The sequence below is a fragment of the Hippopotamus amphibius genome, chromosome 17, assembly GCF_030028045.1.
Source record: "Hippopotamus amphibius kiboko isolate mHipAmp2 chromosome 17, mHipAmp2.hap2, whole genome shotgun sequence".
Lineage (NCBI taxonomy): Eukaryota > Metazoa > Chordata > Mammalia > Artiodactyla > Hippopotamidae > Hippopotamus > Hippopotamus amphibius.
In genome coordinates this window covers 40,829,324-40,840,113 of record NC_080202.1, presented here as the reverse complement: position 1 = coordinate 40,840,113, position 10,790 = coordinate 40,829,324, and the positions used below count along the sequence as shown (strand labels likewise).

The window sequence follows — 10,790 nt, the reverse complement described above, 5'->3', positions numbered from 1 at the left end:
TGGCTGGGGATGGGGCACTCTGATCCTCCTTCCTGGGTTGTGCCTCTTGTTCCAGGCTGTGTCATGGGCACCTGGCCCCCAAAGTACGCTGTCAGCAAGAGGAGCCTGTCCCAGGGACAGACCTTGGGCACAGCCTCTGTCCTGGGCTCCCGCGTTGCGAGGTGACTGTAGGAAAAGGGCTCCTGGAATCCCTTAGCTTGGAGAGGGGTATGAGTGAGAGGGATGGGTTAGAGATGGAGTCAGGTGGATGACGGTCGGGTGGGTGGCAGGATAGACTCACAAAAATCTAGAAGAGAGAATGAGGCCTCAACAACAGAAGGGCTGAAAAGGAGGCAGCACATTTGAGGAGTGTTTAGGAGGTAAATGAAGCAGGAGTTGGTGACTGACGGTATTGAAGAGAAGGAAATTGGGAAGAATGATCCCAAGGCTTTAAAAGAATCAATGCGGCAGCTCTCTCTTTTTGGCCTGTAGATTCCTCAGGTCCAAAGGCACAGAAATGGCCACTGGACTCCTCTGCGGCTCCACAGTTCATTCAGGACTTACGGCGACCCTCATAGGTATCCTGTCCTGTGACACGCTCCCTTTGCTGAAGGGGCGCAGGTCTGGTCTCGGAGACAGACACAGTGTGATCACTGCAGCCATCACATAAAGGATGCCCTGGGGCCGAGGAGGAGTCTTTACGCGGAGACACAGAAGTGCGGTCTCCCATAAGAACAGGTGTTTGCCAGCGTGGTATGAGGTGGGCAAAGTGAATGAGGGCGGAGGTAAAGAATGAGGAAAAGCAATAAGACGACTTAAGAAATAAGAAAAAGGACTGTCAAGCGGCGGAAGCGGGCGGGGGGGGGGGGGGCGGTGAGCGCCAGGATCTTGACGCGCCAGACGGGGCAGCGCGTGGAGACCGTACTGGAGTTTGGATTTATCTCCCAGCCCACGGCGAAAAGATGCAGTAAGGCCCCAACTCACAGGTCGGATCCGGGGAAGGCAGCCGAAAAGCCTCGGGCTGGAGCTGAGCGAGTCTGTGCCCCCAGTTAGGGACCTCCGAGTCCCTGTACCCGAATCCCGGGGAAGCAGCGGCTTTGGGCAAAACCATTCTCCGGAGGTGGAGAGGGGAGAGAAGCCCAGCTCTCGGAGTCCAAGCCCGCGGAACCATCTGGAACGTCCACTTGCCTCTTCTCCTCTGTCTTCTCTTACTTTTGTGCTCTGTTTCGTCCCCATTAGCTCGCTCCCGCGTCCCTGCACCCCATCCCGGGCACCACAAGTTGCTCCTCGGCCGCCCCTTCCCGCGCGTGGTACGGCCCGGCGGGCGCGCATCCAGGCACAGGTTATAAAGGCCCGGGTGCGGCAGCCGACTGCGGACTCAAGATGCGCGCAAAAGAGTCTGGGCGGGATTCCGCCCGGGACCGGCCAAGACCCGCGGATCCGGCAGCAGTCACCCCTGCTCCTCCGTCCGCAGCCAGTCCCGCTCCAGAGCCCTCCGCCGGGCTTGAACCTGCCCCTGTGCAGGCACCGGCGGCAGGACAGCGAGCAGGATCCAGATCCGCAACCTTCTCGGGACCCTCCACGGGAGCTCGCCCGACCTCCGAGGCTGGATCAGAGGCAGGAGCCCAGCGCGCGTCCGCATTCTCGGCCGTCCAGCGGAATGCCCAGTCGGTGCCCAATTCGGACGCGCCGTGGACTCGCTTCATAGTCCAAGGGCCTTTTGGTCCCCGGGCCACTGGCCTGGGGACTGGAAAGGCGGCGGGCATCTGGAAGACGCCGGCTGCCTACATCGGCCGGCGGCCTGGGGTGTCCGGCCCCGAGCGCGCTGCCTTCATTCGGCAGCTGGAGGAAGGTAACTGGGTCCCCGGGCTCCCGGAGCGGGTGGCGGGTGGGACTAGGGAAGCAGCAGGGAGGAGGGGGCCCCGTCGGGTCCGGGCGCCCCGTTCTCTCTGGCACTCAGTCCCACCTCTCCGCCCACCCTTGCGAAGTCACGGTCTGCGGCGCCTCTCTGGCCCCCTCTCCCCCATCTCCGTCTCCCCTTCTCTGATTTCCGTCGGTGGGTCGGGTCCCCGGGCTCGGGCGCTCCCCCGCCCCCCTCGTCGCGCCTGTTGCTGCTGCAGATCTGCGCACTCTCTGTGCCCCCCTCCCGAGGCTACCGCAGTGCCGGGAGAGGCGGGGGGCTGCAGGAGGGCGCGGCCCGGTGCGCTCTGAGCCTGCGCTGGGCCTCCGCGCCAGCGACGGTCAGGTGGGTGGGCACTGGGGGAGGTTTTGCCAAGCTCTTGGCTGCCGGGGTCAAGATCGGGCTTCGCGCGCCACAATCTTGGGGGTGGGCGGAGTCTCAGACAGATGCTGCGTCTCCTCTTCCCTCCTACCCTCTGCTGGGTCGCTGGAGCCCTCCTGATTGGGTCTACAGGCTCAGGGGGCCCCCACCCCAGTGCTAGAGAAGTCTCCCTCGCCTCTCCTCACGCAACAGGTGCGGGGTGAGGAGACTGCGTCTGTTTTTATGACCTGCGAGGCTCCAATGAGCTGGCCAAGGCTGCCCCCTGCGTAAGGGGTGATGAGTCAGTCAGTCGGCGTGGTCCTTCCGCTAGCCGCCTCCATTCTCCTAGGTTCCAGGGACTGTAGGACTGTGATCTCCTTACCCCACGCAGGCCCCTCCAGAGAAAACAAACAAACAAACAAAGAGTCCAGTTGGCCCTGGGAGCAGGGACGGGAGTGCTGACTTCTGGGGGTATGGAGAGGATATTGGGGGCAGGAAGGGAACTCAGTCTTCTCCCTCCTTGCCGACCCTTGCTGTTGAGGGCAGAAAACAGTAGTGTGTGGGGATGTGTATGCCTGCTTTTTCCTGATGCCACTGCCTGCTTTCTCTTGTAGTGCTGTGTCCTGACCTACCCCCTCCGGTCAAGAAGATCACCCAAGAAGATGTCGAAGCGATGTTAAGTTTGCTAGAGGAGGTGTGTGCTGCCTTCCCTACCCTGGTCAGCCCCAGCCTTAGCCATGCTCCCATTTTAATTATGTCTGTAGGCGTAGCAAGTCTTCCTGCCTAGCTACCTCTTTGGGGGCCAACCTGGAGGTTCCTCTTATGGAAGGTAGATGTGGGATGTCCAGGCTGGAAGAGCTCTTAGCACCATCTGGTCTGATCTGTTTTTCCATGGGGGAAACTGAGTCAGGTCCCACAGTGGGTTCGTGACAGGCTCTTGTCTGGCACCTGGGAGACCTAGAGGATGAAGAGGGTTTCTTCTAGTAGCGTAGCTACTCTAGCTTCTCCCACCTGTCTGGGAGATCCCAGAAACCAGGAACATATTCCCCATGAATGGGGGTCCCTCTGCAGAGAGAGCGGGACCTGAACACGGCAGCTCGCATTGGCCAGTCCCTGGTGAAACAGAACAGTGTTCTGATGGAGGAGAACAGCAAGCTGGAAGCCATGCTGGGCTCGGCCAGGGAGGAGGTACCTGGGTGGGGAGGCGCAGGGAGGGGCGTGCCTCCATCCCACTATGCTGGGATCTGCGCCTGCCCCTGCCCACACTCTCACCCAGGGCTCCTCTTCTTTCCGCCAGATTTTACATCTCAGACACCAGGTGAGCCTGCGGGATGACCTCCTTCAGCTTTACTCAGACTCTGATGAAGAGGAGGAGGAGGAAGAGGATGAAGTTGAAGAGGAGGAAGAGGAAGAGGGGGAGGAAGAAGATCAGAGGCATGATCATCCCTATGAAGCGTCAGAGCTGTGAGTGTCATGCCTTTTTTTTTTTTAATTTTGGCCATGTCACGTGGCTTGTGGAATCTCCGTTCCCCTGACCAGGGACTGAACCGGGGACACAGCAGTGAAAGCGCCGAGTCCTAACCACCGAACTGCCAGGGAATTCCCCACGAGTGTCCTGCCTTTTCACCTGGGTGGCCCCTGCTCTGAGCCTGTTTCCTTGTTCTCAAACAGGGACACCATGTACCTTCCAGTGGGGTTGCTGGGGCTGAGACCACTATGGTCAGTCCAGGGTCGGGGGGAAGCACTGGGTGGGCTGGGAACTGGGTCCCCTGAGCCCCTGCACCCCAACTCCCATCACTCCCTTCCCCAAGGACCCCTCTGACAGAGTGGGAGTCGCACCACTGCCCGCAGCTGGAGGTGCTACAGGAGCAGCTGCGGCTGCTGGAGGAGGAGAACGAGCAGCTGCGAGAGGAGGTGAGGATGGGGGGAAGAGGGTGTGCCCGTGGACGGGGGTGTTGACTCCCCTGCCCCTTCCTCTCTGTTCCTCCAGGTCTCTCAATTCGACGACCTTGAGGAAGAGGAGCAGATGTTCATCCTGGACTGTGTGGAGCAGTTTTGTACGTGAACTTGTAACTTGGGATAGTGGGCTGTCCCAAGGAGCAGAGGGAAGAACCCAGGACTCGGGGGTTTGGAGAGTTGAGTTCAAGTCACAGCTCTGATACTTCCTAGCTGCGTGAGCTTGGACAAGTTCCTTGACCTCTCTGAACCTTCATCTTTAGAATGGGGATTAATAATCTTGGCCCTGCTGACCTCTCCAGGGGTTACAGCTGAGGAAGTGCTTTGTGCAAACTGTGAAGAGCTGTACAGATGCTATGGGGATCTGCCAAGCCTGTCTCCTTTTGTTATTTGAGGAGGGGGAGGGAGGGGGCTGGCAGCAAGGAATGGAGGGAGCCATGAGCTGCCAGAGTCCAGCCCTATGGCTCCCCCCCCCACCAGGCCCTGGGCCTGGGGCAGTTGAGAGTCGTGCATCAGGCAGAGGCTGTGTGGTTATGAGGATGAGTGAGCCACAGCGTTTGTCCCTGAGGAGCTCAGGCCTGGCTGGGGAGATGCAGACTCAGGGTGGCAACAGCTGAACTCATGCTGTTCCGCTCACTCCAAATCTGCCCTTCCTTCCCCCGGGTTCCCTGAATGGCCCCCTTGGTCCCAGGCCCCTGGAGTAGGAGCCGGTCCCCACATTCCGTTGCTTCTGCCTCCTAGGAAAGGCTCTGGTCTCTTTCCTCTTCCCCACCCCAGCTGCCTCTAACCTAGGCCACCTCTTAACTGGTCTCTCTGCCTGCATTCCTGCCCTTCCAGGCCCTTCTGCACACAGCCCAAAGTTTTCTAAAACCAGGTTTGACTAGGTCACTCCCCTGCCTAAAACACCCAAAGAACTCCCCCATTGGCCGAAGGATAAACCCCTCCCTCCCTACCCCAGCGCTTGTCATCTGGGCCCTGCCCGCTGCCCCAGCCACTCCCTCCTGGTGTCCTGTGATGGCCTCTGGGCCTCTCCATACCCTGCCTGGGCCCTGTCTTCCCTCCTGCTGGGTGAGCCCCATTTGCCCTGCGGAGGTCCTAGCTTCTCAGACCTTGCCAGGCTGGCCTGGGTGCGGCAGCTGTGACCCCCCCGATGCCCCTTTACACTGGTCCATAGTATGCACTATTGTGATTTCTTTTTGCCTCAGTCTCTGCACTAGTCCTGAGCTCAGTGTGGGCTGGGGCCAGGTCTTGCTGACTGCTTGCCCAGTGCCCTGCTCCGTGTCAGTCAATAAACATTTATTGAAAAGAAGACCTGAGTGAGGGATGCTAAGCCCTGTGGAACCCCGGGTACCCAGCGGGAGCTGAGGGGTGCAGGCGGCCAGGGGCGTCTGGGAGACTGAGGGCCCCGGGAGCCAGAGCTGACCTCTTCCCACTCCTCCCCAGCGGAGGCCAGCCAGCAGTTGGCCGAGCTGTCGGAGGTGCTGGCGCTCAGGATGGAGAACTATGAACAGCAGCAGAGAGAGGTCTCCCAGCTGCGGGCCCAGATCCTGAAGCTGCAGCAGTGCTGCCAGTCGGTGCGTCGGGGCGTGTGTGGGACTCCTTTCTCCTATCATGGCCCCTTGGGACCCACGCCGCCTTCTCCCTGCCCCTACCCGTGGAGCTGAGACCCAAGGTCCCTCTCTGTGTCAGAGTCAGAGTTGGAGGAGACATCAGAGAGCCCTCATCTTGTGCCCTCGTCCCAGGTGGGGGACCGAACCCAAAGAGAGATACAGGGTGTTCCAGGACACAGGCCATGTGACTCCCTCACCTTCTTTGGCCTTAGTCCACGTGACTTCTTTTTCAAAGAGCTGCAGGCAGAGGCTCACTGATATGCCTGGGAAGACTTGCCGGAAGCAGGGGGCACGCGGGAGTGGGGAGGCCTGAGGTGGGGATTCCCTGGTCTTGGGTTCTTCCAGTATGGGGCTGAGACTGAGAAGTTGCAGCAGCAGCTGGCTTCGGAGAAAGAAATCCAGATGCAGCTCCAGGACGAGGTGAGGCTCTCCCTGGGCTCCTGGCCCACCCCAGGGGACCCGGGGCCCTTGGGCAGCCGCCTGACTCTCCTATAAGAGGATGAGCTCCTTGCAGCAGGGGTTGCGTCTGTCCTTTTCATACCCTCAGGCTCTGGCACAGGGCCTGGCAGGTGGCGATTTCTCAGTTGGGGTCTGAGTGGAGTGGAGTCTGGGGATGACGCCGCATATCATTATGGGAGTCTAGAGCCTGGGCCTCTTGCCTCTTCACCCAGGCTTCCCAGCCCCCTGGGGAGAGAGTGGGCAAGGCGTCTGGGCTGGGTGCACCTGGGTTCCAGCAGAACCTGTGGGCGGGTTCCCAGCTGCAGGACCTGCGGGAGAAGTACTCGGAGTGTGGGGGCATGCTGATTGAGGCCCAGGAGGAGGTGAAGACCCTCCGCCAGCAAGCCCCAGCGTCCACGGGCTCTGTCACCCACTACACATACACTGTACCTCTGGTGAGGCCCCCCGGCTGCCCGCCTTTGACCTCTGTGTGCCCTGTGTCTATCTGTGCCTGGAGGTACAGGTGGGGGGTTCTGTGGGGATCTTCTAGTAATGTCCCCCCTCTCCACTGTAGGAGGCACTTCCTAATTTCCAGGAGACCCTGACTGAGGAGCTCAGAATGTCTATAAGGAGGATTATCTCAGACCCTGTGTGTTTTATGGAAAGGTGGGCTCTGGGTCCCAGGCCCTTGCCTGTCCCACTCTCTTGCCTACCTGGTAGGCAGCAGCCTTTCTGCTGGGGGGAGCCCCGCGGCCCCCGCCCTGTGCTCTGACCTCCCTTTCCCCGTGTTGCCCCTCCTCCCGCCCCTTCCACTCAGCACCTTTCCTCTGTGCACGCCTCTGGGTCCATCATCTCTCCCTGGGATTCTTCTGCATGATGGGGCCCCAGGGATCTCGCACTTTCAGTTTCCTATTGCCTCAGGACAGTGAAGGTGCTTTTCTCTATTGAAGGAATTATGAAGTCACTCCAGAGGAGATGTCAGACCTGGGGTAAGCTGACCAGGGGCTGCCCCTTCACCTGCCCTCACCTTTCCGCAGCCAGGCAACCCCCTGCTGCTGGTTCTGAGACCCTGCAACCCTGGAGAACGCCCTGCTTACGGGCTGGCTGGGCTAAGAGTTGTTCTGGGAAGGAGCTGTCCCCTTTGCCTTCAAATCTTGCCCTCTAGGTGGCCGTCTGATTTGAGGCTTCTCCAGTTCGGGACCGTTAAACCTTCCCTTCACCTGACCAGGGCCTGAGAAGCAAGTGGGCACTGGCCTAGGAGCTGGGAACAGCTGGGACTCAGTCCCATCTTGATCCCTTTACTGGCTGTGTGTCCTTGGGCAAGTCACTTGACCTGTCTGAGCCTTACTGAAATGGATTTGTTCCTATGGCAACTGGATGTGGGATGGGTTGTGAAGGTTAAATAATGAAGGAGGGGGACAGAGGGGATGTTATTCCCTGCGGGTCTGTTCCCTGCAGCAGGGTGGTGTTACTGGGGGACGGCAGGGCCTATGAAGTGTTGGTGACTATTCTTTCTACCAGGGGCACAGGCTGGGTGTTTGAAGCCTTGAGGCTGGTACCCAGCTGCCCTCTCCCCTGGCTGGGACAGAAGTGGCCAGTAACCATCAGGGTGCAGACCGGGGCAGAGAGCAGGAGCCCCAGTGGCTGGAGATGTCCTGGGAAGTGAAGGGAGGGGGGCTCTGGCTTTGGGGGGTAGGGAAAGTCTTTCCTGTCTCCCTGCCCAGATATGAGCTGCGCTACAGTGAGGAGCGAGAGCAGGAGCAGGGGCTCGAGGCCGAGGAGGGGCTGATGTCCGCTGAGGATTTCGTGCCTGTGGAGGAGTTGGTGCGGGAGGAGGAACCGGGGGCCACGGAAGAGGCAGTGCCAGCTGAGGAGGGAGTGACGGAAGAGGCAGAGCTGGTGTCCGAGGAGGCCGAGGCCTGGGAGGAGGTGGAGCCAGAACTGGATGAGGAAACGCGGATGAACGTGGTGACCTCAGCCCTGGAAGCCAGCGGCTTGGGCCCCTCACACCTGGACATGAAATACGTCCTCCAGCAACTAGCCAACTGGCAGGACGCCCATTACAGGCGGCAGCTGAGGCAGAAGATGCTCCAGAAAGGTGAGTGCTCCCGTGGGGGCCTCACTGTGGCCAGCCGGACAAGCTGCAGATCATCAAGCCGATGAAAGGTGAGGGTAGGTGAGCCCCTCAAGCTCTCACTTGCCCGGGCCCGGCCCCGCCCAGCATGCTGATTTGCATGGACTTCGCATATCATTTGCATAGGCACCTCAGGTCCCCCTCAGGGGGAGCTATGCCCCCCCCATGCTTATTTACATGGAATTTGCATAGGATTCCAGATCTCCACCCTCTTTGCTCTTGGGGACTGGGCTGGGGGTCAGGGCCAGGAGTGCAGCCCGCCAACTGCGCCTCAGCTTCCTGTCTCTGCCCGCCCCCTTTCCCTGTCCCCCACTTCCCCCATCCCCAAGGCTCCCCGACCCGCAGCAGTGGCAGCAACAGGCCAGAACAAACGTGGGGGGCGGGATGGCGGAGCAGCAGGCCGGGGTGCTGACCCAGGACTTTCAGAGGCTGGAGGAGGACAGGGCCAACCACCCTCCCAGGGTCTGGGGGGAATAGGGGCCTTCTGGGCCCACCCAAGCCATTGGGACGAAGGCCTCCACCCAAGGGCCACCGTCGGACCAGTCCCCTGGGTGAGTCTGAAGGTGGGCTGGGGTCTCCTACAGGGCGATCGGGGAGGGGTTTAGGGTCTTCTCTCCCCGGCTGGAAGCCCCGAAGGCTGGGGAGCAGCACCTGCTGAGTACAGGCCGTGTGCTAGGCCACGTGAGCCCTGCCTCGAGGAGCTCACGGAGATGTCAAAGATGATTTAGTGATGTGAATTGGTTTCTTTAATCCTCACAGCCCCGTAGGTAGGTATTTCCCCATTTGGTGAGGAAACTGAGGTTCAGAGAGCAAAGTACTTTGTTCAAGGTCACCGAACCTGTTTTCTTCGCTGTTATGCCACAACGACTTCCCTGACCCACGCCCTCCCTTCTAACCCTATCCTGGTGCCATCTTGGCCTGCTGGGTCAGCCGTGAAGTTTATAACCGGTTGGCAGCCTCACCATTATATCTGGTCTGCCCTGACTCTGATGGCCCGTTGGTCACTGCTGAGTGGCCTCATCAGGGTTGCCGTGTAAGGTTGTGCAGGTTGTAAACTGAATGGTGACCTCTGTGGCCAGGCAGTGGACAACCTGCAAAGCTATGAACTGTGGCTGTCTCTTTCTGATGTAGCTGACGAGGCCCAGCCCCTGCCTGCAGCCCAGGCCAGGCCTGTGTTCAGGCCCCCAGTTCACATCCACCTCCTTCTCTTCCAGGCTTTGCTGTTTCCCAGCAGCCTGCGGAGGCCTCACAGACAGCCTGAGGCCCCTCCTTCCGCTGCCTGGCCAAGCCCCACCCTCCCCAGACCCGCCTTCCCTTGCTGTGAAACGGGGACCCCCGGTCTGTCACCAGCCCACCCTCCGTCCTGATGAACCTGGGCCAGAACCTGAGGGCCCAAGCCTCGACCCTCTTCTGGGACAGGCTGAAGGAACCCTGGCCCTTGTTCTGCAGCTGGTGCAAGAGCTGTGGCTGCTGGGCCTGGAGCACGTGGTGGCCCAGGGGGCGTAAGCGGCCCATGGGGAGGCCCACCAGCGACCAGACCCAGCTCTGAGCTGGGAGCAGGGCTCTGGCCCTGGGTGTAGGAAGTAGTTCTGAGCAGCCCTCTAACTATATGCCCCTCACCCCTTGACCCCCAAATTAATGGTGGCTCCCCAGTCCTTGGTGACTTTTAGGGACCTGGTCATCTTTCCCCACTCTTGGCCCTTTCTTCTCAGTCCCTAATTACTGTACGGTGTGTAACCGGAAGCAAGCGTCTGTGTGGGCCGGGACTCCCTCTGCCCTGTGGAGGGCCTCCCTTCCCCGCCTCTCCGCCTGTGGCCTGTGCGTGTGCAGGCTCCCTCCCAAGGCTCTGTCACTCCCCCCACGCCCTCTCCTCAGTGCCTCTGGCTTCCTCGTTCTAGATGTTTTGCCGTTTCCCACCCTTTACTCATAAACAGCTGGAGTCGGGGGCTCGGGACCCCCATAGGTATCTGCCCTGCTCCCCACAGTGCTTCTCGCGCTCCTGTTGCTTGTAAGCCCATGTACGTGCCGGTGCAGGGAATAAAGGACCTGTGCGCTACGTGGCCCAGCCTCCTCCATCTTTCTTAGGGAGTGTACGTGTGTGCGTGTGTGTGTGTGTGTGTGTGTGTGTGTGTGTGTGTGTGTTGGTGGGGCAAAGCTGTGGAGTGAGGATGGGCTCCAGTATTGAATGATGTGCCGGGGCTTTATTATTTATTATTTATTATTAAATACATAATATCAATAAACCCTCTTGGTGGGGGGGGGTGGTAGGTGATCTGGTAAACGGTTGTCACGTGATGAAATGGACGCCCAGACAGGTAAAGTGACCCTCCCAAGAGTTGAGGGTCAGCTGGTTGTGGAGATGGGATTTGAACCCAAGCCCCCAGAGCGCATGCTCAGACAAGCCCCCTTTCCT

The 10,790-nt window shown here is 60.0% G+C and overlaps 1 protein-coding gene across 3 annotated transcripts; it reads left to right on the top strand.

Moving 5' to 3' along the window:
- The first annotated feature begins 203 nt into the window (after positions 1 to 203).
- On the top strand, positions 204 to 10,411 carry HAP1 (huntingtin associated protein 1). 3 transcript variants are annotated; one of them, XM_057715133.1, is made up of 14 exons: positions 204 to 739; positions 1,219 to 1,831; positions 2,854 to 2,933; positions 3,311 to 3,427; positions 3,537 to 3,703; positions 4,051 to 4,153; positions 4,230 to 4,296; positions 5,639 to 5,769; positions 6,151 to 6,225; positions 6,564 to 6,698; positions 6,818 to 6,909; positions 7,194 to 7,232; positions 7,968 to 8,341; positions 9,592 to 10,411. In XM_057715133.1, exons 1-14 carry the CDS (start codon positions 653 to 655, stop codon positions 9,636 to 9,638), a joined length of 2,127 nt encoding a protein of 708 aa, XP_057571116.1. In that variant the 5' UTR covers positions 204 to 652; the 3' UTR covers positions 9,639 to 10,411. The 3 variants fall into 3 exon arrangements, with proteins under 3 accessions (XP_057571116.1, XP_057571115.1, XP_057571117.1); XM_057715132.1 differs by lacking the exon at positions 9,592 to 10,411 and having other exon boundaries at positions 7,968 to 8,619; XM_057715134.1 differs by lacking the exons at positions 6,564 to 6,698; positions 9,592 to 10,411 and having other exon boundaries at positions 7,968 to 8,619.
- The last annotated feature ends 379 nt before the right edge of the window (positions 10,412 to 10,790 follow it).